The following is a 27,562-nucleotide window of genomic DNA, read 5'->3' as shown; positions in this document are numbered from 1 at the left end:
CCAGCAACGCAGTAAAGCTGTGCTCACAGGGCGCTTGCAGACCCCATTATTTCGGTGACGGTAGCCTCACAAAACGGGCACCCCTCAACTGGACGCACAACAACGACATTTAAACTGGAACCAAATAGGTGAAAACGGGTTTACTTGACACGGCATGAAGAGGCTTGTCTGAAGCAAATTGTTTCTGCAAGTTTTATTGATAAATATATGGAAACAGCTTAAGCAACAAAAATGTAAAGGTCAAGTTTATGATATGGTTATTTTTTTTCTCTGCACCAGAGAAAAAATCAAATAAATATAAAAGTCTGTTTATTTATTTTTCATTTACTTTCTGAAATCACTTTCTTAAGCCCGCCGTGGAGCTTAGCGAGTAAGAAAGGAAAAGCCACGAAGGCAAAAGGAAAGAAGAAACACGCACCCACAACCAAGCCCCGCCCGTACAGCCGGGAAGGAAGCGTCCCCATCAAGGCTTCAAAGACCAAGAGTGAGGACTACAGCTTCATAGTTCATAAGCATGCCTCCACTGTTCGCCAGACGAAGATTTTTTTTTCTTCAGAAGGAAATGAGTGCCTATATATAACTGTTCAATTCACATCCAGCCGGTCCAGGATGTGGCTTTTTCCTAAAATTCCTATCCTCACAAAGCCCAAAAGGGCAACTGGACAAGATGGCCGCGGCCAATGTCCTTCGTGAGCTTAGCCTTTTTGTGTTTTAAATTAATTATTTGCTTCCATTGGCTCAATATACGAAGGATGCATTGTCTGTGCTTTGGTTGGCAATTTACTCAACCCGTCGATCTGCACTCATCTTCCTCACCGCCAGTGCCCTTTGCTTGCAAGTTAGATTTTCATATTTTTTCTGGATCCCAACCAGAATTTGTGTCCTGGTTCACCAAATATTGATAGTAATAATTCATCTATCTCTGAATTTCTTCTCACTTCTTCATTTTTCTTTGTATAACAATCGACTCAATAAGATGACCTTGCCGCGCCCGATAATGTCTGACAATTATCAGGAATACATGGCTAAGGTTTGTTGAGTTAGACGATAAAATGCGCAACCAGTAAACGCTGCCATTCATCCTCCATATCAACAATTTTTTTTTGCGTCCCTTTGTACGCTACCGCCAAATAGCAAAGTCCAACTGATAGACATGGGCGCGGTAAAAGTTGGTTTCAAATCCTTATCCGCCACAAACAAGTAAGGATCGTCGCCAAGGTGTCAATTTGCTTCCCACTCCCAACTGTGAGATCAAAATATTGGTAAAAGCGTGTACTATTCTTGTTTTGAACGTTAAAAGTTATTTGTTCTATAGTGGGGCATGATACAGATGAATGGTAGGATTATGAACAATTACGGAATTCTACTTCTAACCATGGAAAAACGATCCACATTTTCCAATGTGTACTTGACAGGCATTTTGCCCAGAATATTATCCGATGGATCATCCAGATAATGCTTCAGTCCTTTATGATACGCCTAAATAGGAAGCAAAAAGTTGTGTGAACGTTTAGTAACCGCAATATGGGCGGTTCAATTAAAATTTACCTCTTCTTCCTTTCCCATTTCCTTCATAGCTTTATCTTTTTCTTTTTCAATGTCATCCCGAGCTTCCATACTGGCGTACCGCTTGTACGCAAAACCAAGCAATGTGGTCCCCACCAATACTTTGAGTGCCAAAAGACTAAAAAAAAAGGCCTTTTGTAAGGAGCCGTTATACTCGCATCGTCAGTAAGATTTGCACTTACATTAACGCCAATACCGTCACCAACAATATCCACGTGAGCAGCCGTAATCCACGATCCACCACACTTTCGATCCAACCGCATTTCACCATGGACAGAACAATCAAGTGAATCCGGGCTGGTAACATTCGACTGACAAACGCTTGATGATCCATCAAATAACGAAGTAAGCTTTGAGTCATCATCGAAGACGTTGGCGATGCCTGATGCGTCGTTTGTCCACCACCTCCATAAGACATGAAAATCATGGGCAACAGCTGCTGCATCATACGGACATGCTACAAGAAAAAAGGGAGAAAAATGCATCATTTAGACCACCCATCCAATGCCGCACAACCTGAAGAATATTTTTTTGTACGTACCAAGCATGCCAAAGGCAGCACTGGGAATCCAATTCTGCGCGATACCACCGGTGATTGATCAATGAAAGCCTAGATAAGCAGCCATTTAGACAAAGGGGATCATGTCTTCCACACTAATCACAGATGATATTTACATTTCGCTGGCCGCTCAATCGTCCGGGACTTCCAACCACCAAATCTTTGCATAACAGGTCCACGTATTTGCCGTAGATGCTGGGGCGAATTTGATTGAATTTGGTAATAAAAGCATGTTTCACCCAATCTACCATGAGTTCCGACGCAATAACCATGACGACCGGCGTCATAAGAGCATTGAACGATGTAGTGGCAGGTAACTTGAACAAAGGTACAAAGGTCGAAGGTAAAATAGACGACGGCGACGAATCCGATAATTCAACAACGTTTCGCAAGGTAATGATGACCAAGAATGCAAACTGTTGATATCGCTCCACAATATCTATTCTCAAATGATAAGGATCCGGTCATCTCAGTCGCTTAGATGACGCTTGGATGGAAATCAACAACTTACCGCTACAACTAAGTTGGAATAAATTCTCCTTTTCGAATTTCTTAAATACCGCTTGCTTGATCTCGACAAATTGGTTGGAAATAAGCAACGAGAGCAAGGCATTCGAGTAAAAATTGATGGCCACATTCATCGTGATCATTTGAAAGAAGAGTACCGTAGTGTGAATCACTGTGATATGCGTCAGATATCCAAACAGTGAAAATAAATAAAAAGATGGATGTTTCTTACCCATATACCCGGTGGCTAGCAGAAACAATGTAAATGGTCGCAAGTGCCGTCTTGCATAAGTGGTCGTGCCTGTTCCTTGCTCCGCGTTGCCAAGAGTCGATTTTGAAAATAATGCATCGAGAATATCCACGCCAACGGAACAACATAATTTGTCGCAGATTTCCAGCACATTGAATACAACGTACAGTTTCAGCACGGCTTGACCGCGAATGGAATGATACAGTCTTGATGGATCTAATGACCACATAGCTAAGCAAGTAATCATGATAAGGAAGCCTTTCAGCAAGTCGCATTTTTGTGACGGCCGCAGACGAGCATATCTGATCATCAGCCAAGGATCAGAATCAGTTATCTTCTTTTTTTTTTTTTTTCCACCGAAAAGTAACACAATTATTTACCTTCCTTGCCTCGTGAAGAATACTTTTGTATTGTCCACAATATATCGAGAATAGTTATACAGAGCCAAGCAGAATCGTAGCGGAAGAATGGTAAAGGTGTAGAGGAACGAATCGAGGCAGACAACAAATCCAAATACCATCAGCTAAATATGGAAACCATCAGCGTTCATGCACTCGTGGCTCAATGCAATTGCATTTTTGTTTCTTTGCATTCTCTTTTTTCACCTTTTCTACTGCCCCCGGCACGGCCAAAAAGTTGGTGACTCGTTCGCGCTTCAACTCTTGGGCGCTGTCAAAGTCGGACACGGTTAATTCATCACGCAGATAATCCCAAAAGGAGATTGATAATTTCCCAGAATGGGTGTCGTAGTTGTTGGTGTGGTTACTCTCTTTTCTTGCGCCACTGTAGCCATCGGCGGTGGCCAAAGGACTGGTGGGACATGATGCGGGGTATACTTTATTCGAATGATGCAGGTCCGTTGGCACTTGGTTATCGGCATCCACAGGCGATGCATGGTCGCCCGTAGGCACCAACTGGGGCGAGGTTGAAAGTACAACGGTAGGCGATTTCTTCTTCTTCTTTTTCTTTTGCGACGATGGGATGGATGGTGACGATGGTGGGGTATCATCTAATACTTGGAAGGAATTGCTGGTTGGACTGCTGTAAGAGGGTCTTCTCGATTCTGCCGGTAACGATGACGTCCGTGCTGTTTTTGAATTCGCCACATAACCATCGGCACTTTGCATTCGCACTCTTTGTCGAGAATGAAGATGCTGCTGATGCATGACATGAAATGGTACCCAACCGTCAGGGTAAGTTTAACAGTGATCAAAAAAGTGTTATAGAAGTGTTCAAGGCGGAGAAAAAAAGACAAATAACGAAGTCTCTCTCTTTTTCTTTTTTTTTTTTTCATATTCTCATCATTTCCAAAAATAGCGCGTTTACTTTTTGGCATAATTCATATTTGACAACTGCAGGTGTTATCGCAGCCATGCTGTCAATGCAAATCGCTCTTTGGCAGCGGGTAAAATTTCATGATCTACCACTCCACTAAGCATAATTACTATATGGTCCAATAACGGGTGGATATCTCTTGCTGCGGCATCCACCGTGCCGTGTTGTTCAGATGCATTGCCGAAAATACGGAGTTCACCTCCATCGCATGGGGTCCAGCCAGGCGTTAAGAAGATCATGACAGTAACACGTCTCTGTTGCGTATCTTCTGGATCGTCAATTGGGAAACCATCACGGTGCTTTTCATAACGGCCGTTGCTGGGGAAATGCGACAGCTGATATTCAATAGGGCCTCGAAGACGCATCATCTTTTTGAGGTCATTGCTCAATGGGCCTCGAATAAAATCGAGCATTTTTTGAAGATAAGGGGTCTCGGTCATTTTCTGCGATGACGGATCAAGCCTTTATAAACAAGAATCGTGTGCTCAGTAAGCCAAAGCCCCGCCTTTAAATCATCCATGGCCACATTATTTACCAGATAATGGCATCATCTCGGGCTTTTGTATCTCTGAAAGGATCACCTTCAGGGATTGATTTATCGGCTGGTGTAAACTGGCCGCGCATGCTGTTTGCCTCCTCATAAGCGCCTATTCACAAAACATCCATGAGGTCACTCTGATAAACTGTTACGGTTTTCTGCACGTTAGTTTTGTAGGCTCACCTTTGAGATCTTGCAGTTCGAACATTCCTTTCACGGTGGCCCATCCGTGAGCGTAGAGATCTTCAATCACTTTGGGTTGCAAGCAGTGTAATTGCCATTCGGAAGCGTGGGTCTGCGATTGCGTTGTATTTACTTCGTTATAGAACAATCGTTGGGCAACGTACAGGGGATGCTCCTGTCGATCCAAGTGAGCCAACAGTTCGTTTTCGTCAATTTCTTCTACTTCTTCTTCGACATCGTCCATTTCGTCAGGATTATATTCGTAATCGCTGGGGAGATCACTCTTGTCATCAGGAAACTCGGGCAATTCAGTGGGTTGGCTCTGAACCACGCTTTGAATGCGTGAATCGAGGGAATGGTGACCTGTCATGGATAAGGAAGGCGCACGGAAACTGCGAAAAGAAATGGATAATTTCCATTCATGGACATAAAATGACAGTTCCAGTCGGGAAGTCTCGGATTTTCCGGACATGATGTAATGTTGACCCCATGCTTTCTGCATAATTGGCTGCATGTCCCGACCGACACTTTGGACACACAGACCCGTCCTGGCAAATAAGTACCTTGAACCAAGCACTTTCGCCAATCTCCTTGTCCAATCGTGAGCGTGAAACTTGAGTCCTTACGTTTCCTTTATACATAGATGTTTTGTTCTTATTTTTTCATATAAAAATTGAATGAAAAAGGATGTAAGACTACAGTTTATACAATTTGACAAGTGCGACTAAGTACATCATGGCAATAAACGTATGATCAGGTAATCCTGAAGCTGATTGTCTTTTTTTTTTCGTTTTCATTTCCAACGTTATCCCCTGCCATCTGTTGGCGAAACTTCAGCTTCAGCCCTTTTGGCTTTACACTCAATTCGCCCAAGCTTTCCACTTGGTGATCATCCGTGTAAATTTGTAATTGAATTATTTTTTTTTGGGGGGGAAGGGGGAGAGAGCGTTAGTGAATGGATGGTGTTTGATCTTTGGAAGGCGTCGTGGCACTACTTGTGGAAGACCCCTCTTCCAGTTTTACGTTTGGACTGCCCGGATACGGGGTGATTGAGGCTGAGGACTGGTCTGGTACCGAGGATTCAGGTAATCCTAGAATAATACAGCATTAGCATCCCATGAATGATAGAGATCTTTGCCTTTTTTGCATTATTGATAATTTACCATAGGTGTCCAAAAAGTCATCCATATCTAAGTAATGATCATCGGTATTCCCATGCTTGGTTGGATCAAAACCGAGTTGCCTTACGAGAGCTTCGATATCGGTGCCAAGCTGATCAATGTTTTCGTTGATAGCATCGGCAGTCTGCGACAGCGAAGCAATGTCTTCTGTGCTTTTACGTAGTAAACCAGTATTGAAAGGCGCCACGGCCGCATTATCTGTGGAGGATGATGATGCAGGTGGAGCTAAAGCACTCAGTGGATCGGCAAGTGATGAGAAATCGGAGGATGCTTCCACTGGAGGTAGGGTCGTCGACGAGATTGGGTCGTTGTACGTATAGTTTGTCAACTGATTCAACAAGTCGGGATTGGCTTGTGCCAAGTTGATGAAGCTCTGAAAATTCTGCAACTGTTGCGGCGTGAACAATGAGGACAAATCTTGCGGTGTAGCCGTTATGTCTAATGAAATAGAAAAAAAGATGTGATTAGCCTGCAGAAAAAAAAAAACAATCAAGGCCTGTTATCATTACTTGGAGCCGCTGTTTTTGCATGAAGATCGAGATCTCCCAAAGGCACAGAGGTGGTTTGCGGAGAAAATGAGGTTGAGGTTGCTGTGAAAGGTGATATAGAATTACTAAGCGCAGTGGTATGAGAAGGTATGAATGGTGGAGTAGTGGACGGGTTGATGCTGGTATGCGTGTAATCATCGAGATTAAACGGTGCCGATGTCTGCGTGCGTGGCGCTTTGGTAGGTGGTTGGTCGCCGGCATTTTTATCTTCGTCAGCATCCGAATCTTGTTCTTCGAAACGATGACTTTCATCTTCCAGATCGTCTATATTGCCAAGCAAGTAACGTCGTTTCTTTGGAATGGACACTGATTTTTCGTTGGAAAAGACGGAAGCCAAAAATCGTAGGATTTTGTCAATGGTTTCCTGATGGCGTTGATGTCGTTCTCTTGCCGCCATGGTTTCCTGCCACAATTGGGTATTGTCTTGCTGAATGGTCTGCAATTGCGAGCTAATATTCATCTGATGTTTCTTGATCGCTTGAAGTTCGTCCAAAATATGCTGCAGATCAAGATTGCCGGTTTCTTTCTCGTCAGGGTCACGGCCTTTTTTACGGGTCACCAGCAGCATCAGATCAGGTTGATTTCGTTGAAAATTGGGATTACTGAATTCCCACCTCTCGGACGCGTTATCCTTCTGAAGCACCCCTTGCTGCAGATGAGGCACCTTGTGGAAACCGTACATGTTGAGCTGTCGAACAAACGACGAAAAATTGCCATGTTTAAAGAACCGCGGCAACACGGTTCTTGCAAAATCTTCGTGCCGAGTGACGATGAATGACATGCCGTCATCAGCCCAGCGAATCAAATCGTCCGAAGCTGGATCATTGACCATGCTAATCATTGATCGATTCAAAGGACAGGTGCGAAAAAAAAAAGCGAATCAGCTAGAATTCCTTCTTTGACCATGACAGGTGCAACTTACTTGTAGAGTTTGTTTAAAAACGGTTGTACATTTCTTTGCAAAAGAGGTTTTTGTAACTGGGTTGGATCAATGACGGTGGCGCTGTTGGCTGATTGGTTAGGCGACGATGAAGAAGCACGGTAGGGTACAGCGGCCGAAGACGCGATGGCCCGAGTCGATGTTCCAGAGGGCAATGATGTGGCCATAGACTGTTTTGGTGACGAATTGTAGGACCCCGGTTGATTCATGGAACAAAAAGCGCGGTTCAGCTTGGCATAGCAGGTAAAATTGGGCATGCCTCCAGCTGGCCATTCTCATCTTTCACTTTACAAATTTTTAAAATACCGCCCCGCACGTCACGCGGCACAGATCGACCTCGAACATTTTGCTCAGTGGACAATGCTCACTACATTCAAATAATGCATATAAATCTCATTAAAATAGCCACAAAAAAAGGCCCTAGTACGATTTACCTGTGTCTATGTGAACGCTTTTGCTTGCCTAAAGGTAATCAAGCGATTAGAGCCATACTGGATACTAAATTCTGATATTGGCAAATACATGACTGCTGTTGCTTCATTCAATTCCTAGAATAACAGAGATAACCATGTTTGATCGTACAATAACACATGTTCATTTCTATATGACCTGAGCTGGTATCTCACTCGATAAACTTATCTTGTGTAGGTGATGTTGTTGTGTACACCTATACAATACCTAACCAGGCCTTGTCCACGGCTGAAAGATAACGATTAATCTTTTTCCTCTCAACTTGGGAACCGTGACAACTGGGTGCAACAGTCTTTAGTTTCATGATACAGGTGAAAAAATGCTTCGATATTCATAGTTCCGTGATAAAAGCGTAGATGATCCGTCTTCCTCATCAACTCTTTTTCATGCGCGCGAAGCATCTTGCGCGATCATCCAAAAAGGTTGACTTGATAGTTCAAGCAGCCTGTTGAATCGTATAAACACGATCAAAAGGCCAATGCGGATAAAGCGAGTTGCGTTTCCATCTCCGCTGAGTGCGAGAACGGCCTCCAAGAAATCCCTAATCTCTTTGGCTGTGTTTGATTTTCGTGGAGGAGCGCCAAAAAAAGGGTTGCCTGACAGTTTTGGTTATTTCTCGTTCCCCCATCTTCCCATACAAGCACACAGTGGAGCCATCGCCCAATCATCAGGGACTTTGTGTTAGCGCCTCATGTTTTTGGACTGGATAGCTCAGCTACAATTGCTGCAGCATGACTCACGTAGGAATAAACTTAATCGTGGTGCCTTTGTGTGCAGACACTATTTATCTATTAATACGATGATGGCGCTGATGACACGGTTTTTAGAAACCAATATTCTTGGGTCGCTTCCGCTGTCCATTCGAAGGACGCTGATATCAGAGATTACGTCGTACCTTCATCCAGCGCAAGGGAAACAAGCACCTGATCCTTCCATCTTTGCTTCGCCTGCTCACGTAAAGTGGTTTATGGAAGTGATTGGCCAAGGGTTCAATCTTCCACTGGAAGATATGCACATTACCACCGACGACGTGAATATTTATGCGCAATGGCTGTTTGAACCCAATAAACGACCAGCCGCCGTGGTAAAAGACGGCCTGGAACAAGAATTTTATCAGATCATCTTTCATCAATACTCACTTCTCTTTCAACCTCGCATCGCTCGATCCCACCATCACGCGACACCTCCAGCCAAACCCTCCGCACACGCCAATCCAGGCAATCGTCCCACCAGCTTTCATATCAATGTCACTCCTCCCGTCAATGTGCATAACAACGTCGTCCCCGTGACATTGCTGCCCATGAACAATGGCAGCTCCACATCCCCTTCGCTGCAGAACAATGCATCGAATCTGCTGAAAGAAACTCTGTCGCACCTTGTCCTACGTCATATCGAGCTGTGCAAAAAGACCTTGAATGTGTTTGCTACAGCAGGACGCACGCTAGACATGACTCCCGAAACGTGGACAGTGTTACTGAAAATTATGCTAGGTATCGCGGACGTCTTGCTCAAGGAGCCCATGGGGGATACCCCCATGCCCGGCGTTCTTAATATGGGTGACGAATTATGCGATCACCTACTGAGGGTATGCATTTCAAGAGCTTGTTGACATTCTTTTTGGTAAAAGGATAAGTCGTAACATTGGATTTATGGGTGCATAGGTACTTTTTGAGCTGTGGCTCCGATCGACGAACATGGATGTGGAAATGTGGGATATATTAAAGGTAAAACCCGCACGGATTGGCGGTCAACAATAGAAAGAGTGGTAACCTGATCGTTGTTCACAGAGTTGCTTTATGCGGTGGACCCATCGACCTAAAGCGATCAAACAGTGGAGCTCCACTTCGCTGTCTCTTACCAACCGTATCACCCATCTTCTCTATGGCACGCAACACGGAACCGATGTATCAGCGTTGACCGTGAACGGGGTCAATGTCAAGATCGATTTGCCCAACGAATTTGTATACTACGCTTGGCACCGCATGCTTTACCTGATCCCGCATCCACTTCAACTTTCATCTGCCAATTTTACCTTGGCCATGCTGGGAATCGGTCAGCTCGTCGATACATTAAATGCAGTCAATGATCGCTCTTCCGTGCAGATTATCGAAGGCCCTTTTCCCAGCAACGGAAACACCATATTACACATGTTTGCTCCCATTCTCTTTGATGCATGTTCCATTGCTGCTCAGGCGGATCTTGAATCGCAACGTGGTTGCGCAGAGGCATTTGGCATCTTGTGCAGAATCTTTCGACAGCCTCAAACCGATCAACCGTTTCTGCGTACGTACACTGAACGATTTTATGCTGCGCTCTGTGTGGGGCTGAAATCGGACGCTTGCTTGCCCACCATTCTTGTCAACTGCACCGAACTCTTTGCTGCCGACTTGGAAGGCATACGCATGCTTGTTCCCGATTTTATCTCTGCGATCAAAATGATTTTACCTAAGCTTCAGATCGAGTGTCAAAACGTGCCCGTGGATGAATTACGATTAGCCGCTATCAAAGTGATCAGTACCATCATGTGTTTCCCGAATCATTTTGAAAAAGTGCAGCTGAAACCTGGATGGGATTGGGATCTCCAGTGTACACCCGACAGCGCTTCTGTGGTTGGCGAACAGGAGCAATTGGTGACTCAATTGGTAGGTCATGTTGTGCTTTTTTTTTAAAAAAATCATCACTGACCTATTCATACCTCAGATTCGCGTCCTATACGAAGAACATTCTCAAGAAGATGCCGAACGCCCTTTTACTAGTGTAGGTGGATTGCGTCTGCATGCATAAATGGACAGGGTTGCTCATCCGCTCATTTTCTGATGGGCCTTTTTTTTTTTTTTTTTTTTTTTTTTTGTGAAGCTCAAGTTTTACATACTGGAGCTTTTGCTCATGTCCTTACGGACCGAATCCTCCTCTTATAATATGCGATTCCTACTTCATCTCATCAATGTTTACGTGATTGAAGATGTTCCTTTCTGTCCTGGGCTCGTCGGCACCGTGGTCAAGCTAATTCAAGAAAAGGTACAAGGGACGACTGTAAAAGAACTTGCTACATAGGTAGAACTTATCTCCTTTATTCTTGCTGCAGATTTTGACCATGCAATTACCGTCGGATGTCACCCTCGTAGCTTTCGACGTGTTGATGGATTTCGTCGATCTCTATGATTATGTCAAACGTGATAGTAAGGTGAAATTTTTGCTTTGAATCTGTTTATTTTTGAATCATGGAATAACCATTGGATATGCCAGAATGTTGCACGGGAACTTGTTTTGGCTCTGTGTCGTTATGTCGATACCTTGATCGGGGCCGGGAAATTGGTATGAGGTTTTGACTGATGCTTTTGGTTGCATTCAGTGTGCATCACTGACATCTGGGTTTGTAACATAGAATCAAACGTATCCTCTGATTGTGCAAGCGTATGATTGTATGATTAAATGGATCCTGGTGAGCCACTGGATCATTGACGATCGGGATTGCTATCAGGCAGTGATTGCTACTTTGAGCAAGGGAATTACCATCTTTGACCGCGATTATGAAACACCAGTCATTGGTCATCATGAGAGCAATCCTGAAAAGAAGAAGCGACGCGATACAACCTTCCCACCTACCAAGCAGCTGTTCCAGCTTCCGCCACGATCCAATAAAGCGGCCGCGACCCCAACCACAGCCGCCCACACCGGTCAACGGAACGGTCCTCACACGCATAAGAAAGAGGAGATCGCAGTACGTATGGCCGCAGAATACTGCATGTCACAATTCGTCAATCAGTTGGGAAAATTTCCTTTGGAAAAAGAGCATGGGTCAGCGAATCGCAGGTCGAGTTCGTTGGATGATTTGCAATACATCAAATATCGCTGTGCACAACAACAGGCGGACAACGACGATAATGGCATCATCATCGATGTTATGGAAGAACAGTGGCAGCTTCACGATTGCGTTCGCTACTTTTTGATTGACAATAGAATCATCCTGGCGCTCGTGGATGCTAAGCCCAAAGCCGTTGCCGATGAACATATCAACACTGTCCCTGCCATGACAGTCATTCTTCGCGATACTACTGGCAAATACATATGGACGATGGAAACCCAATATAAGGATCGACGACTGTTGTCCGCATACAGCACCCCGATGTCCTCATCACCCGCGCCGGTCGATGCGTCGGCCGATGTAGGATACAAACTTCGTCAGTTGCCCACAGAAACCGACCGCCTGGTGAATCCCGTTACCATCTCTACGGCGATCGCTGTAAATGAGGCCGAGTTGCCATCTATAGAAACCATGTTCGAATGTAACAGCACCGCGTGGAAGCAATGGCATATGGTGAAATCGCTGGCCGAACGTCAAAAAGCAGCAGAGCGCCAATCCATGACTCGTCAATCAGACACTCCTTTGCGCGATTGTCATGTGAATCCGCCCAACCCAAAAATTGACCTGGAAAAGTAAGTCACTCCATCGAAAATATCCAAGGCACCCGTTACTGACTCCGTCTGTTACACTAGTGCAAGAGGATTCCGTTTGCTCTTATCGCAACTCGGATTGCTCAAACCGCAAAATCGGAAATATGTCACCCCGTTGCGCATCACTGATGTCGTTATTTCAGAAATGGAAACTTTGGATCTGCTCAATGAGTGAGTAAAAACAGGTTTGGTTACGTAATCTTCTCGGACACTAACGACGGGCGCAGACGCGATTGTATTTCTATTTCAGCTTACTATGCAGCCTCCGGCAATATTTCTTGGTCAGAACTCATTGAAAAACCACCCGTTCTAAAGAAGCAATTCTTGCAATTCCTCAATTGCCTAGGGTGGCCTGTAAGTAAAGAATGGTCTGATCATCTTGCTACGTTATGAGATAATGAATGTTTCAATGGACAGATCAATATGGGAAAACACCGAGGATTCAAAGGCAAACTCGATCGAGCCATTTGTCATACGACGCCGTATTATTGTGATCGTACGATCGAGTTTTTGGTCAATGTACCCTACTTCCTAAACGAACCTCCTGCAGACGATGTAACGTGGGGTACTACAAAGACAATCTCAAAAATCCATCAACAAGTGACTTCGGATGATCACGTTTGCGTTATTTGGATCGAGGATTTGATGGGTTATGAGCAACTTGCCAAGCGCATTAAAACTCACAGTCTCAGCACGTCCAAAGCCATGGTCTTTATCTTTGTAAATCCTCTCAAAAACAGCGGAAATGGACTTTACTGGGTGCGCATCTTGATCCCCACTGCTGGCAATAATGCGGTATCGACCATGGCCAGTCATCGCTTAAGCGAAAATGCATTGGTAAGCAAGGACCCCGCAACCAGGAATCTTGGTTTCATGATTGAACCTAACCTTAATTCCATAACCCCCAGATATTCGGTCCTCTTGTGGATGGCATGATCGTGAGTCGGCATGCTTTGGGGACCATGATCCGCAACACGTCCATTTCAGCGCATCAAGCCTGCCGCGTGGTCACTGACACTTATACCAGACCTTATGTCATCCGAAAACAGTTTATCGAGGAAATGGCACATCGTCACCGCATGAAACTACCTCTATCAGAGTAAGTCATAAAACGAAATTTCTTTTTGATCACGCATCGCTAATTCGCATTTCATTACTGTTTATACAGATTTTATACCGAACTATTTACTGACAAAGATCAATAATATTCTTGTTATTCTGTTTTACGTTTTAATCACCCACATAATTCCATTCTATTCATAGTAATCAATCCTCTTTTTTTTTTATCAAAAAAATCAACAAATCTAACTATAGCCTTCTGCCGGGAAAAGGGTAATTGTTCTGTGATGGCCTGATCGGAGGGGGGACATCCCCGCGCCAAAATGACTCAAATTTGGCTCCGAGGATTTCCACTCATGGACTCGATTTACATAAGTAAGAAGTCCGCAACAGTTTGATCGCTGGTTTGGGGGATCTTTTTTTTTGTGCCTTTATACAAAGACAAATGAAAATCTCGGCGTGGGTGTCCCTGGCAGCTGTATCGCTGAGCTGCATGGCACATCATGGCCATTGTGATACTTTTGAACAGACATTTCGGGAACCAAAGACTGTATTATTCAGTGTGGCCGGTGGTGGATCGTCTCATGTCAACTGGGTGCTCACCGTACTTGAACAAGTGGCCGCGAGAGGTCATCGCGTCATTTATGCCGCAAAGGCAAGTACGATGGAAAATGACAGGAAGCTTTTTACAATGTTGCTCGGGACTTGTTGTTAATGCGGTCGTTCACTCTAGGACGATCATACTCGATATGGCCGAGCTTATCCTTCGATCGAGACGGCTTCGATAGGACCGGCCAGTTTGCTCAACTCCAAGGATTTTCTATCCGAGGAGAACAGCCATCCAAAGATGCTCGATATGGTGGCTGCTACCTTTGACGTGCTGCATAGCGATTATGAGCGTGGTAGGTCTACGCAGGGTGAATTAATGCTGATCGGGAAATGGTATAAAGATATGTTGTACTGATGACAAGGCCCGGTTGTCTAGAGCTTGCGGCATACAAAGAGCTGTTTGCAACGCATAACATCGATATGGTGATCTGTGATCATTTTGCAGTCGCATGCATGGATGCAACCCGCGACGCTAAAACGACACCTCTTGTCGTCACTGCGACAAATGCCATGTTTCCTGGTAGGTAGATGATGTGATATGTCGGTTACAGAGCCATACAACTGATGGGACTTGTTTTTAGATGCTGGAGCACCGTACATCAACAACGACATCCTCTCGCTTGGCGACCCTACGACACAATATCAGGGCATATGGAAACGATTTGAGAACAAGTTCATGCGACCTTTCCAACTGCTGATGAAAGTGGGCCCCAAACTGAACAAACTGGCGGCAAGAAAAACTGCAGCGGGTATTCCCACGTCCATTCTCGATACCCCTGATGTTCTTTTGGCAGACAATTTGAAAATCATCAATTCGGTCTTTGGTCTGGAAGCCGCGCGCCCTCTCGGCCCCTTGGTGGAAATGGTCGGCCCGGTGTTGCCGAAACATTATGAACCTTTGAGCGGGGATTTGAAATATTTCCTCGAAGCACATTCTCGCGTAGCGTATGTCAGCTTTGGGCAGCATGTAATTCCTAGTCGTGAAGATATTGAACTCATCCTCACGGCTCTTGTCGAGAATCTCGATGAAGGTACCATTGATGGGTTCATCTGGGCTACTTCTGCCGCGGCTCCCAAAAAAGTAGATCGCATGTTTCCTGCCACTGTTACTGCGGCATCCAATCGCGTGTATGATATCAAGCACATGCTACAGGGAGATCATCCTGATTGCCGTATCATTCGATGGGCACCTCAAGTAGGTATTTTACGTCACAATGCGACCATTACATTTATATCGCATGGCGGTGCGTCGTCTGTCGCGGAAGCGCTTCACACCGGTGTACGTCTGGTTATCTATCCGTTCTTCTCGGATCAGCCCACTACTGCGCGACTTCTTTCGCGCGCAGAGGTGGCTGGATTCATGTCACACGAGGAAAGCCAGGAGCAAGGTACTGAAGTGTTACGTCGCGTGTTGAAGGATGAGCAAGGCATTTTTCAGAAGAATACGGATCGCTATCAAGCCCTTATTCAGATTTATTCCAAAACGGGCGCCATACGCGGAGCCGATTTGATAGAAGAAGTGCTCTTTGTCAGCGATGGAGCCAATTTGCCCCACCGTCAAGTAGTTTCCCGTCACATGTCGTTTGTGAAGGCCAATAACATCGATTTGTATGCGATACTTTTCGCCCTAGTAAGCCTTCCCGTCGTGACGTTGGCGGTGATCATCAAGCACTTTTGCGTCTCCGAAAAAGCGGTCATCAAGAAACCGAAAACAGCATAAGCTACCTTGGCAAATGGGTACCCGACCAGTTACGAAGAAACCATGTCATGTAGAATCATCTTTTTTAGATATATAAACCAAGTTCAATGCCAAATTGGATGATATCATACAAACATCACACAAGGTCAACAACGTCTATTGCAAGCGAGAAACTCTGACGAGTAGAACTGTATACTATATTATAAGTTGCTCTTGAACATATGCAACCCTTTCTCCGCGTTATATGTCGTTATAGAGATTCATTTATATTAGACGCAAGTAGCTTTTTTGTTTGTCATGGCGCATGTGGTTGTTTTGACAAATTGTCCAAAACGGCCTGTGCAATCAAAGTTTGACAACGATGATCCATTTCAGTCGCCGCCAGACTGGTTCATGCTGCCACCGTCACTTCCTCCCCAGCAATAAATTGAATTTGAAAAAAAGGCTGTCGACTAGTTGATTCGTTTATATCCACCATGACGAGAAGGAAACGGACCATTCTAGGGTTTGCCATAGCCGTATGTGCTCCATTGGCTTATGCCGTTCCATACGTGGATTTGACACTTGTTGCTCCTTGGCAAGCTCCCAATTTACTCGTCGAAATGGCGTAAGTGAAATGACAGGCATTTTGGCCTCACTCGATTAAAAACTGATCATCAACTTAGTGAGACGGTGGGCATGGATAATTCCACCTTGTATTTCAAGCTTCTCGATGATTTTAGCTCGCTCACTACTGATGACAGTCAAAAGACCGTGCAGCAGATCTACTCGGGAGCCATTGACCGCATCGCTTTGCACCAAGCGCCATTCCAGATGGATATTCTCAAAATGGGGTTGGCTTTGCATATTGCTACTCCGCGTATCGAAGCATACCATCAATACTATCAGCAAGCCGTTATTCCCACCATTGCGGATTACCAAGCTTGCAGTGTATGGGCTCAACTCAACCAGCAACAGTTCTGCGAACCGTCCAAGCTCGAGGCTTATATCCGTAAAGCGGATATTCTGCCTCAAAGCTTGTTACCTTTTGATCACGTCTTTGGACCTCCTTCCGGGAAGCCCGTGATTTTGTACACGAGCGAATTCTCGTCTGATTTTGCCGCTTTCCATTCCATTCTAACGCGAGCGACTGAAAAATACGAAATTTCCTATGTACTTCGCTATAAACCCGCGACCAACAACAATAAAAGCAGCAGCCGACCGCTTTATCTGTCAGGATACGGGGTTGAATTGGCGTTGAAGAATACAGACTACCTTGTGATTGATGATCGTGCAGCAGAAGGTATAGCGAAAGCGCGAAACGTGCAGGCATCTCCTTGTTTAACGGATGTATTCCTTTTGATACAGAAAACACGCGCTCCATCAAAAGTACGCTGACCGGATTTGGCAAAAAAATCAGCCAACGTCTGTTTGAGGAAACCAAACCGACCATTGAACCATTGACGCCAAAGGAAATACGAGGTAATTTAATCAAGGTCATAGCCAAAGTTCCGGGATGCATTCATTCATATTTTTTTTTCTGCGATTAGATTTGGCGTTAAAAGCGACTCAGTTTGTCGCCTTGTCAGAGAATCCGCTTTCGTCGCTTACCCAGTTATCGCAAGATTTCCCCAAATATGCACAGAGTATCAGTCAAATTGAACTGGAAGAGAAATTCAGAAGCGTGAACGATCCAGAGTCGCCTCTTCATCCGGGTTTGAACGCCATGTGGTTGAATGGCTTGGAAGTCGACATGGATAAAGTGGATCCCTTCTTGTATGTAACCCATTCATTGTCCCCCACTTGCCTGCATTAACTAAATGAGCCTTTTTTTTTTTTGTAGCTTTATTCGGGCTTTGCAGACCGAAAGAAAACTCATGGACAAGTTCCAATCGTTAGGAATCAACGCTTCACAGGCGCTTGATATTCTCTCCCATGAGGCATTGGTCGCTCAAAGCGCAAATACAGGAATGGAAGAAATATACGATGTGCGTGATTCGGCTGAACAGCCTACCACCATTTGGTGGAATGATCTTGAGAAGGATAAGCGTTACAAAGAATGGACATCGAATCTTTATGATGTAAGCCATGAAATGCGTTTGTACGATTGATGTAACTACTGACTTTTATCATTTAGATGCTTCGTCCTGTTTATCCTGGACAACTACGTGCTATCCGTCGCAATGTTTACAATTTACTTATGATCGAAGACTTGTCTACCTTGACATCGTTGAACCGCATCAAAGACGATATTCAACACATGATCAAACAAGGAACACCCATCCGCTTTGGCATCATGCCTTTGGTCGACGCTGACGAGTATAGTGCCAGTAAGTTTGGCAATCCCAGAGGCTTGCTTGCATCGATTCTAAGATATCTGATGTAGGTACTATTACGGCCAAGCTTCTTCACTACGTCATTACGGAGTATGGCAAATCTCAAGGCATGACCTTTTTAAATGAGGTAAATTGGAATGGAATAATCTTTTTGCTTGTCATTACCATGTACTCATGTGGGACTCTCTGTAGATCGCCAATAAATTATCGATAGACAACCTTAAATCGTCCACACCTGGGCTTGTAGAGGAAGTATTTACCTTTGTGATGTCCAAGGCCGGGAAGCCGAAATCCGGAGACAGTATGACGTTTGAAGATGTTTTGGATTCTCGTCGTGAATATGCCCAGCGAGCTCGCGCATTTGCCAAACGAATGGGCGTCAGTCAATCTACCAATGTTTATACCATGTTTTTGAATGGAAAATATCTTGAATACGATGATACCAAGGTACAAAAATCTGTTCATTGCTATTCTATCTGAACATCTACTCATCATCGGTTCATATCACAGGCTTTGCCTCGAATCCTTCTTCAAGCACTTAATGAGCAAACGCAGTTGGTTGCTGGAAACGTAAGTATGCAGTGTGTGTGGGCTTCTTTTTGGGACGGGGGCGAGGTTATATATCAGTTATTACTTATATACATGGATGAATAACTTTGTGACATCAATAGATTTACATGGGACAGATTCGTCAAACGACCAATGTCTATGAATTTTTGCTCACTCAACCGTATGTTGCGCCTTCGCGTAATCCATACATCATTGTTACAGAGGACCGACCTCTTCATATGCTGCCTGTATACGAGCCATCGGATTCTTTGAAATATCTTTATTATGTCCATAGCGGTAAGCGAGCCATGGTTATGCAATTTAAGAAAAAAAGGTTATTGATCTTTGAACAGGAGCCAAGCCCACTGTAAATGTATGGGTTATTGCCAACTTTAACAAGGTGGCAGGCGTGAAACTCGCTTTGGAAGCCATGTCATTTTTGGTAGGGGTTGCATGCTCGATACATTTTTCATTATCAACATTAATTAAACCGCTGCGTAGGAAAATAATGAACAAGCTCGAGTAGCCTTGATTCACAATACTGCGGATACTTCCGGCGCCGACGTATCTGGCTTCACGGAAAAGAAAAACGTACCGTTCTCTTCCGTATTGTACCAATACACCGCTCAGCATAAGGCAGGTGTCGAAGATTTGAAAAAGTTGTTTGCACATGTCTTGCAAGATCAGTCAGCCGAATCTTCCTCAACATCTGCCGAACAAATCAAGATTATGGCTCCAGGCTCGCCTATCGTGGAAGCAGCGGTGAAAGTGAAGAGCACTGTTTGGGACGATCAATGCAATGCATTGACAAAAATGGGCATGCCATCCAATTTCTCCGGTATTATTGTGAATGGAAGAGTAAGTTTGGCTTGATGTTTTCTATAATCATCATGTTATTCACTTGCTAATCAAAATGACATAGATGGTGGGTCCCATTGATGCAGATGCCGATTTCTCAAAAGAGGATTACGATGTGCTGTGGCAAGTTGAAATGAAAGATCGAGCGGGACCCGTGTTGACAGCACTTGAAAGTCTCGGTAATGGTGCCGAGGAGTCCAACCAAAAGGCTGACATGGTGATGAAAATTACATCGATTATCGAAATCGATAAAGCCAATACGCCAAAGAACGTCTTTGAAGGAAAACAGACGCCTGTGCGTACCCGACCTTATCACCATATGAATCCCGATCTGGTGCATTTGACTGCTGGCGATTCCAGCAAGGATGCCTTTATCGAAATTGGAGTGTTGCTCAACCCTGTAAGCGAAACAGCGCAGAAATGGTCGGGATTCTTGGAAACCTTGTCCCAGATTCACGGTATCCACATCGATATCTATCTCAATCCGCATCCCAAACTGGAAGAAATTCCTATCAAGCGGTTCTATCGTTACGTATTCGACAGCGAATTGCATTTTGATTCGAAAACGGGAGCCTTGGAAACGCCTGCTGCTTACTTTGCTGATTTGCCTCCCTCGTCTTTGTACACACTTGGTGTAGACACCATCAATGCCTGGCATGTCACCGTCAAGGAAGCCAACATGGATCTTGATAATATTTTACTCGAGACGCTTGGTGCAGGACAATCCTCTGTTTCCGCCGTTTATAAACTGGAACACATTTTGATCGAAGGTCACTGCATTGATGCCGCCACACAAGCACCACCTCGAGGTCTGCAATTTGTATTGGGTACCGACACGGATCATTCCATTACAGATACGATTGTGATGGCCAACCTTGGCTACTTTCAACTCAAAGCTCATCCCGGTATTTGGAATCTGTCTTTACGCGAAGGCCGTTCTAGCCAAGTTTACCATATTGAAAACATCGGAACCGAGGGTCGATGGGTGAAAGGACATGAACAAGCCAACAAGTTGATTCCTCTTACTTCCTTTGAAGGCGTTTTGCTTTTCCCGCAAGTCCGAAAAAATCCAGGCAGAGAACATGACGATGTATTGGAAGAAGAGTCAACCGTTGATCAGCAAAAGACACAAACCGGTTTTTGGTCCTCCATGACAAACAAGTAAATTGCATGTTAAAAATGGAAAATGGACGAGCCACGAGCTGATATCTTTTTTTCTTTTGTTAGACTGTTTGGCAAGAACAAAAATGAACAGGGTGACAACAAAGAGGTTGCTCCTGCCAAGCCACGTCAAGCCGATATCAACATTTTCTCTGTTGCGTCAGGGCAGTTGTACGAGCGCTTCTTATCCATCATGATCGCCTCAGTCATGGAGCACACAAAGAGCACAGTCAAATTTTGGTTTATCGAGAATTTCTTGTCGCCATCCTTTAAAAACTTTGTGCCTGAAATGGCCAAAGAGTATGGTTTCGATTATGAAATGGTAACTTACAACTGGCCTTCATGGCTTCGATCGCAAAAAGAAAAACAACGCACCATCTGGGGCTACAAGATCCTTTTCCTGGATGTGTTGTTCCCTCTGGACGTGGACAAGGTGATTTTTGTCGATGCCGATCAAATTGTGCGCACCGATCTTCAGGAACTGGTAGATCTTGATCTTCATGGTGCACCCTACGGCTACACGCCCTTCTGCAGTGATCGTCACGAAATGGATGGATTCCGTTTCTGGAACCACGGCTACTGGAAAGGCCACTTGGCAGGTCGTCCTTATCATATTAGGTTTGTTGTGCAAGTATGAATGATATCAGTGCACTCCGTGTTAACGTCGATCACGTTGCTAGCGCTCTGTATGTGGTGGATTTGGTTCGTTTCCGTCAATTGGCCGCTGGTGACCGCCTGCGTGCTCAGTATCAACAACTGAGTGCTGATCCCAATTCCTTGGCCAACCTGGATCAGGATTTACCCAACAATATGCAACACATTGTTCCTATTTACTCACTGCCCCAAGAATGGTTGTGGTGCGAGACGTGGTGCAGTGATGAAAGCTTGAAGACAGCCAAAACAATTGACTTGGTAAAATTGAATATGAAAATTTGGCATGACTGGACTCTGTTACTAAACTCTCTTGTTTGCAGTGTAATAATCCGCTTACAAAGGAACCCAAGCTGGACCGAGCACGCCGTCAGGTTCCTGAATGGGAAGCGTATGATGAACAGATCCATAAATTACGCAAGAAGGTTGCTAAACATCAGGAAAAAGAGCAAAAGGAAACCCCCACTGCATCCACGCCTGCACATCCTATGATGAGCCATGCATTTGAGGAAGCTAAAAAGGTGGTGCATGATTTGATGGACGACAGTTTTGAAGATATCATTGATGCCGTCGATGACTTGCCTTCCGCCAAAGCAGAAACCAAACGTACTGTGACTCACGTAAAAGATGAATTGTAGTGAAGCAACAATACTGTAGACAAATGAGTGGAAAAAAAAATATACAGACTTGTGTGATAATGTACACTATTTGAAAAAAAAAGGAGAGCTATTCGGGAATATAGGATGTGACAGCCGGCATCAATTCAGCTTTACTTGACTTTTCTACCAGAGACATGTCCAGTTCGACTTTGGCCGGTGTGCTGATGAGCTTGGTTTGTAGCGGTTTAAATACCTAATTTTTTTGTATTGTCAGTTTATGCGTATGTTCAAACCTATTGATGAGACCTCCAACTTACTCGCATGGCTACTTCCTTTTGCCCTTGCTTTTCTTTCATTTCAATGACGTCCAGATGGGTCAATCCATCTAATAATTGGGTGACGACCTACAGTAGCATGCGGTTAGATTTTTGTAATTTATATCATAAGCTGCAAACTTGCCTTGGTTCCAAAAACAACGGGTAGCGTATCGTTTGACTGATCGTTTGGATCGATGAGATAAGCAATGAGATAGAAACCTTGCGACCGAGTCAATTTTAATGTAGCCAATTTTCGAACAGTAGCCTATGAAAGAATAAAAAAAGATTAGTCCACTGAAGCCGCTTCGTTAGATCCCATCAATATTTACCTTGACAACCACTTCTTCAATGTTTTCATCAATGTGTTCTCCTTTATCCATGGCGATCAGCATCTCCTTGACTTTACCAATGGTCGTATGGAGTTTACCATCTTCTATGGTAGGCTTTTCTTGTTTGATCTTGGTTCCTTCGCTTTCCTCGAGCCCGCTGAAATCCAGCCAGTCAAAGTCATGGTTGTATTGCTGCGTCGAAAGAGGCATGGTTTGAGTAGTGTGCTTGGGAGAAGGTGCACGCTGTGGTTCCGTTAGATCTTCCACTTCAATATCATCGTCATGGTAGGTGTACTGTTTCACGAGATGTCTTAGATCACGCGCGGCAGGCTCAGGAGAAACAGACACCGCATGTGATGAAACAGCGGTGCTGCCAAAAGTATCATCAACATCCATCGAATCGTTGATATCGTCAAACATCTCTGTATCTAACGGTATGTCCGTGACAGTAAACCGATTTGAGTTGACTGTTTCGGATGGCAACGACCTTGACTGCGAGGTGGTGTATTGCGGCGGCGTTGGTGGGGTCAACAAAGAGCGTGATGATGAAGAAGATACAGACAAATGATTGGTTGAACTGATGGGTCGTGCGATAGGTGTGAAAGAAGTGCTGGTAGTTGGAGGCGTGGTATGCAAATTAGAAGTATGAGGACTAGTTACTGTAGTACGTATGAGAGATGGGTTGTTGTTGCGTTGAGGAATAGGATTGCGGGTGAAAGGAGCAGGCGGCGTTTCTGGTACAGACGACGGCGGTGGTGGTGGTGGATTTGTAGTTGCATTTTCAGATGGTGCTGTAGACATTGTAATGCCAAGTCTGGTTTTGAATCGCTTTTCCAGTTCCAACAGCATATTGGCACCATAAAGACTGGGTACTTCACCACCCAGTACTTTCACCGTGGATGGATCCAATAAAAGCATGCCTCGCCTTAATTGTGCGCTTTGGATAAGCAGCTACAGAGTATACAAAAAATCATCGGTCAGAGAACAATAAACAATGAGGATTTTTTTTTTTGTTCATAAGTTGGCTTACTTTGCAACCAAAAGGAGTTTTGAGCTCAAGCTGCGGTATTCTTTGCAATTCGAGGGCTTGGATTTGGCGGTGACCATCGGTCAAGGTCCACCGCAGCATGCCACGCGGGAAATTGATTTCATCGTCTTTGCCACGCAAGACATAGGTTTGACGGACAGAGGCGACGGTGGTCATACTGTTTAATAACGTGTGAGTGGAAGTGCTAATGTCGAGTGTGTCTTGAATCTGCAGTACGACTCCTCCTCCGTGGCGTAATTCGCCGGGCGGGAATGTTGATAGAGCCTGTTCTCCGTGATCCTCGGGTATCACTGGTACCGAAGACTGAGCCAAGTCCGTGGCTAAAAAATCGCGAAGCGCTGCGTCAAAGATGACTTGACGATCCATGGGCTGTTGCCGAGGTTGATTGGATCGCCAGTTAGCATACCATGTCTTGAAGTACTCGGACGAAAGACGAATGCCTTTACGATCCGTCAACATGCGCAATACTACAGTGGGAATCGTGTCATCATTGCTCATTGGATGCTGCGAAAGGGGGTGAAAAAAAAAAAGGTACGCGTCGCGACACGTCGAATCCTTTCGGAGACTCGATAATAAATCTGGTCAAAAGAAAAAATATTTCGGAGCCGATTGAATGATTATTTTGCATGGATGAGGCCTATCGTATTTTTACCGCATAGAGCTGTGTGGTTACAGACGCTGCTTTTGACTACGAATAAAAGGTCATTTACTGTAGAGGGCTAAACATCATATGATCGCTGCAGAAAGAAACAGGTATAAAAAACAATGATAATCGAAGAAGAAATTTACCCGGTTCAGCCAGCCGCATAAAATTGTCTAGACCAACGACAGCAAGAAAAAGTGGTACAGTATGGCAAATTCCAGCATGTTGGTAAAGACATCTTGAGTGTGTTCAGGGGGGCGATCATTGTGTAAAAGTTTACATAATCTCTTTTTTATTCTTTTTCTCCCAAATTTCTTTCTTGGGAAGCAACCAATACATTTATTGGGTAATCTCACCTTCTTATCATCCAAGTATACGGTGTTTTTAGCACATCTTCCGGATATAAGTACCAATAACGACTCATCCTTAGAGATATATTGGAAGATGATGCGCCAAGTATGCAACTTATAGCACACAAATGCTTTGATTGCCAAGATTTATTCGACTTTATTCTTATCATCACTCAATGACTTTCAAGGGTCCTGCTGCTGTTATTACCAAAGTCGATTGACAAACAAGGCAAAATCCATAACTCAACTATGACAGATTATCATTGCGTACGAATGGATTACATAATGGCTATGGATATAGTGTCATTAAAGAAGGACAAAGTAGAATGTGCAAGCGGGGCATCGATTTTTTTTTTTTTTTTATTATTACAGGAAGCGATAAAGTTGTAAAATAGGGCAGTAGTAAGTATTGTACAAGCATAGATAATGCAAAGTCAAGATTTTACTCCATAGGGTTTGTCTTTCCATCCTGAGGAACCTTTTTCTTCTCGTGATCGTGTTGACCTAATGTGTCCTTGACACCTTCCTTGAGATCATGAAGTGCACCCGTAATCTGGGTCAAATGGGGATGCTTGACTTCCGGTGGTGGAGATGTATCGGGCTGTGCGTTCACTGTGGAAGGATCCGAAGCTTCAGGGCCAAGAGCGAGGTTTTGGTCGGCAGACAAAGACATAATAGATGTATAGAAGGAAGAAGTGAGGCAAAAAAGACATGCGAATCTGACATCAATATATGGGTGGAAAACTGAGCGGAGGTCAGTCGGAGTAACTGAAAATGACGAAGCCAGCATCAACACTGTCTTTGGCCCCCGCATGCCTTTTACTTATGTTGTATCGTTTCACGCTAATAGGTTGCCGGTAAAAAAAATTGCATTAATCCATTGTACAGTATGGAGCAATGATTACCTATCTCATAACCTTTTTGAAAATAGGACGCATTGATAGCCAAAGTAGATGCCAAGAACTGGGGAACGCACTGTCCTCGACATCGAAACAGTGACCGAAAAAGGATATGTATGATGTCATTTGAAACCTTGATCTTTAATTTATCCCGTCGTGCTGGACAAATAAAGCAATTCACGGGAAAATCCATCACTGCCATCGTTGCAACGTAATTGAGGTTATGCACCTATGATTAAAGGTTATAAAACTGTTTTGCATTGAATAAAGAAGCGGCTAGAGCTGCACGCGCGTGTATACACCTTTGCGCACAAACAGAATTGTCACATTGCATCCCTAGAGAAAATGGTAAATACAACACTGTTTGACTTCTTGATGATTTGACTAGATGCCTCTGGCTCAGAAACAGTTAGAACTTGGATCCTCCGAATGCACAAGGATTTTATTTCTATTCAAGCATAACATATCATTAAGTCTAAATAAGGCCTACATGGATGTAAGCACGCAGTAACAAGCATCATGACGTGATATTTTGCCCTTTTTCTTTTGTTTTTATGCACTTGAGCTTAGACACCAAAGTGAATCATGGGAACTGTATGAAGTATGTTCCAGTTGTTGATTTATCCTCACCTCGGCCCAGGGCGCGTCTAATTTCCATCTTTTCGATTGTCAGACCGGTCTGACCAGTCAGAGCAACAGTCACGAATTGACAGCCGAGCCGAGTCGGAGCGTGGCTTTTTGTTTCGGCAGGGGGGAGCTTAAGCCATGTCCGCCAAAACATTCGTAGCGCTTTTTCCCCCACTAAAAACTCCCTACTCTATATCCTACAGAACAATTCGCAATGGGACTTGCTGATTTCATCTCCAACTTTATTCCCACCGTCTACGCCGAGGAAGCGGAAAAGACCGTCGAAGAGGTTGAAAAATCCGAATCCGTTGAAGAGCAGCCCCAAGAGGAAGAAAAGGAAGAGGAAGTAGAAGAGGAGGAAGAAGAAGAAGAAGAAGAACTCGTCGATCCCAAGGAAGCCATTATGGAGGGTATGTCACCGCACCACACCATATAACGCCATTGTTTACACAACTGACACGTCGCGTTTTACCGTTTCTCTTTCAACCCCCAATTAGAATGCGCCAACAGCAAAGAATGCTCTGGTTTGAAGCATCACCTCGACGAATGTAATGAACGTGTCGAGAATGGTTCTCAGGAAAACTGTAAGTGTCACGTTTCGAAAAGTCACTGGGCAGCATCGATTCTCAGGGAGGCGCGATGTTAATTATTGGGTTTCTCTAGGCATTGAGGAATTCTTCCACTTCATGCACTGTGCTGACCTCTGTGTAAGTATCAAAGCACATTCATTCGACAATACCCGATACACGCTTGGATGTTAACATATTTATATATAATAGGCTGCTCCCAAGGTTATGGCCAGCACCAAATAGAAGATATTTATCATTTTGTCATTTTTTTTAAAAAAAAAAAAGATATCTGTTGATACAAAGTAGATAATTAATGACTTGGTTGAGTGGATATTAACAGTTTTCTCACAAAAAGAGTACTTTGATGTTATTTTTGCCAATGAGTGCGGTCGTTCTTTGTTGCATAAGGATAAGCACGTTGTGGGAACTGATCGAGAACAATGGATAACGATTTCGTATGGCGCCACCGTCGTGACACTAGAACACGACATGGATCTGTTGGACCGTGGTTTTTCCGCCGAGATTCTCACCCTTTGCTATCTATGTTTGGCACGATAGAACATATTACAAATGGTTCCTTATACTGCAGGACAGTACCTTGTGGCAACTCTGTTCGTTTTCACATGGGCCCAAAATAATGCATATCGCTGTACTGCTGCAATCATAATGAAAAGGGGATAGGGGCCGGTTTTGCTGGAGGAGACCGCTGTATCCTCGAATATCAGCTCAACAGCATTAGCTCTGTTG

At 44.3% G+C, this 27,562-nt stretch overlaps 8 protein-coding genes across 8 annotated transcripts; 4 read left to right on the top strand and 4 right to left on the bottom strand.

The window, feature by feature from the left end:
- Positions 1-1,223: 1,223 nt before the first annotated feature.
- BYT42DRAFT_563760 (eukaryotic membrane protein family-domain-containing protein) lies at positions 1,224-4,171 on the bottom strand. Its single transcript, XM_051567639.1, has 9 exons — positions 3,488-4,171; positions 3,263-3,405; positions 2,865-3,184; positions 2,637-2,804; positions 2,242-2,564; positions 2,108-2,176; positions 1,749-2,023; positions 1,549-1,684; positions 1,224-1,479 (listed from the first exon to the last, which is right to left on the bottom strand). The coding sequence occupies exons 1-9, from the start codon at positions 4,046-4,048 to the stop codon at positions 1,354-1,356; spliced, it is 2,121 nt and encodes a 706-aa protein (XP_051425513.1). The 5' UTR covers positions 4,049-4,171; the 3' UTR covers positions 1,224-1,353.
- A 72-nt stretch (positions 4,172-4,243) lies between these two features.
- On the bottom strand, positions 4,244-5,308 carry BYT42DRAFT_493789 (uncharacterized protein; the record flags this gene model as incomplete). The annotated part of the gene is made up of 3 exons (XM_051564251.1): positions 4,244-4,679; positions 4,753-4,864; positions 4,939-5,308. 3 exons carry the CDS (start codon positions 5,306-5,308, stop codon positions 4,244-4,246), a joined length of 918 nt encoding a protein of 305 aa, XP_051425512.1.
- A 578-nt stretch (positions 5,309-5,886) lies between these two features.
- Positions 5,887-7,816, bottom strand: BYT42DRAFT_612494 (uncharacterized protein; the record flags this gene model as incomplete). Its single annotated transcript, XM_051571636.1, has 4 exons — positions 5,887-6,029; positions 6,102-6,557; positions 6,629-7,500; positions 7,590-7,816. 4 exons carry the CDS (start codon positions 7,814-7,816, stop codon positions 5,887-5,889), a joined length of 1,698 nt encoding a protein of 565 aa, XP_051425511.1.
- Positions 7,817-8,600: 784 nt separating this feature from the next.
- Positions 8,601-13,998, top strand: BYT42DRAFT_563753 (uncharacterized protein). The gene is made up of 14 exons (XM_051567638.1): positions 8,601-8,818; positions 8,906-9,663; positions 9,740-9,802; positions 9,866-10,720; positions 10,779-10,835; positions 10,935-11,096; positions 11,164-11,262; positions 11,325-11,393; positions 11,464-12,515; positions 12,576-12,704; positions 12,761-12,887; positions 12,951-13,370; positions 13,442-13,632; positions 13,702-13,998. The coding sequence occupies exons 1-14, from the start codon at positions 8,770-8,772 to the stop codon at positions 13,736-13,738; spliced, it is 4,068 nt and encodes a 1,355-aa protein (XP_051425510.1). The 5' UTR covers positions 8,601-8,769; the 3' UTR covers positions 13,739-13,998.
- BYT42DRAFT_563750 (uncharacterized protein) lies at positions 13,999-16,321 on the top strand. Its single transcript, XM_051567637.1, has 4 exons — positions 13,999-14,247; positions 14,326-14,494; positions 14,578-14,721; positions 14,783-16,321. The coding sequence occupies exons 1-4, from the start codon at positions 14,038-14,040 to the stop codon at positions 15,919-15,921; spliced, it is 1,662 nt and encodes a 553-aa protein (XP_051425509.1). The 5' UTR covers positions 13,999-14,037; the 3' UTR covers positions 15,922-16,321.
- Positions 16,322-16,376: 55 nt separating this feature from the next.
- On the top strand, positions 16,377-22,072 carry BYT42DRAFT_612491 (UDP-glucose:glycoprotein glucosyltransferase-domain-containing protein; the record flags this gene model as incomplete). The annotated part of the gene is made up of 16 exons (XM_051571635.1): positions 16,377-16,507; positions 16,566-17,182; positions 17,248-17,361; positions 17,430-17,655; positions 17,723-17,960; positions 18,017-18,209; positions 18,266-18,342; positions 18,408-18,662; positions 18,726-18,785; positions 18,887-19,061; positions 19,118-19,206; positions 19,266-19,622; positions 19,687-20,783; positions 20,850-21,401; positions 21,464-21,695; positions 21,758-22,072. The coding sequence occupies 16 exons, from the start codon at positions 16,377-16,379 to the stop codon at positions 22,070-22,072; spliced, it is 4,728 nt and encodes a 1,575-aa protein (XP_051425508.1).
- On the bottom strand, positions 22,044-24,421 carry BYT42DRAFT_275389 (uncharacterized protein). The gene is made up of 6 exons (XM_051562821.1): positions 24,380-24,421; positions 23,710-24,305; positions 22,680-23,630; positions 22,493-22,615; positions 22,351-22,437; positions 22,044-22,286 (listed from the first exon to the last, which is right to left on the bottom strand). The coding sequence occupies exons 2-6, from the start codon at positions 24,223-24,225 to the stop codon at positions 22,161-22,163; spliced, it is 1,803 nt and encodes a 600-aa protein (XP_051425507.1). The 5' UTR covers positions 24,226-24,305; positions 24,380-24,421; the 3' UTR covers positions 22,044-22,160.
- Positions 24,422-26,420: 1,999 nt separating this feature from the next.
- Positions 26,421-27,193, top strand: BYT42DRAFT_563744 (ubiquinol-cytochrome C reductase hinge protein-domain-containing protein). The gene is made up of 4 exons (XM_051567636.1): positions 26,421-26,656; positions 26,744-26,830; positions 26,910-26,953; positions 27,026-27,193. Exons 1-4 carry the CDS (start codon positions 26,461-26,463, stop codon positions 27,056-27,058), a joined length of 360 nt encoding a protein of 119 aa, XP_051425506.1. The 5' UTR covers positions 26,421-26,460; the 3' UTR covers positions 27,059-27,193.
- Positions 27,194-27,562: the final 369 nt, after the last annotated feature.

This window comes from Radiomyces spectabilis, assembly GCF_025331425.1.
Source record: "Radiomyces spectabilis strain NRRL 2753 chromosome Unknown BYT42scaffold_4, whole genome shotgun sequence".
Classification (NCBI taxonomy): Eukaryota; Fungi; Mucoromycota; class Mucoromycetes; order Mucorales; family Radiomycetaceae; genus Radiomyces; species Radiomyces spectabilis.
This window is presented reverse-complemented; position numbering and strand designations above follow the sequence as displayed.

Bases quoted from the DNA above. Each gene is read 5' to 3' on its own strand.
- BYT42DRAFT_563760 (XM_051567639.1), bottom strand. From the start codon at position 4,048: ATGCATCAGCAGCATCTTCATTCTCGACAAAGAGTGCGAATGCAAAGT. The intron at 3,406-3,487 runs GTGAAAAAAGAG...TTCCATATTTAG, and splicing joins TGCCGGGGGCAGTAGAAAAG to CTGATGGTATTTGGATTTGT. The intron at 2,024-2,107 runs GTACGTACAAAA...TTTTTCTTGTAG, and splicing joins TGCTGCCTTTGGCATGCTTG to CATGTCCGTATGATGCAGCA.
- BYT42DRAFT_563753 (XM_051567638.1), top strand. From the start codon at position 8,770: ATGTTTTTGGACTGGATAGCTCAGCTACAATTGCTGCAGCATGACTCA. The intron at 12,888-12,950 runs GTAAGTAAAGAA...TTCAATGGACAG, and splicing joins TCAATTGCCTAGGGTGGCCT to ATCAATATGGGAAAACACCG. The intron at 13,371-13,441 runs GTAAGCAAGGAC...CATAACCCCCAG, and splicing joins GCTTAAGCGAAAATGCATTG to ATATTCGGTCCTCTTGTGGA.
- BYT42DRAFT_563750 (XM_051567637.1), top strand. From the start codon at position 14,038: ATGAAAATCTCGGCGTGGGTGTCCCTGGCAGCTGTATCGCTGAGCTGC. The intron at 14,248-14,325 runs GCAAGTACGATG...CGTTCACTCTAG, and splicing joins GCGTCATTTATGCCGCAAAG to GACGATCATACTCGATATGG. The intron at 14,722-14,782 runs GTAGGTAGATGA...ACTTGTTTTTAG, and splicing joins GACAAATGCCATGTTTCCTG to ATGCTGGAGCACCGTACATC.
- BYT42DRAFT_275389 (XM_051562821.1), bottom strand. From the start codon at position 24,225: ATGAGCAATGATGACACGATTCCCACTGTAGTATTGCGCATGTTGACG. The intron at 23,631-23,709 runs GTAAGCCAACTT...TATACTCTGTAG, and splicing joins AAACTCCTTTTGGTTGCAAA to CTGCTTATCCAAAGCGCACA. The intron at 22,616-22,679 runs GTAAATATTGAT...ATTCTTTCATAG, and splicing joins TTGAAGAAGTGGTTGTCAAG to GCTACTGTTCGAAAATTGGC.
- BYT42DRAFT_563744 (XM_051567636.1), top strand. From the start codon at position 26,461: ATGGGACTTGCTGATTTCATCTCCAACTTTATTCCCACCGTCTACGCC. The intron at 26,657-26,743 runs GTATGTCACCGC...ACCCCCAATTAG, and splicing joins CAAGGAAGCCATTATGGAGG to AATGCGCCAACAGCAAAGAA. The intron at 26,831-26,909 runs GTAAGTGTCACG...GGGTTTCTCTAG, and splicing joins GAATGGTTCTCAGGAAAACT to GCATTGAGGAATTCTTCCAC.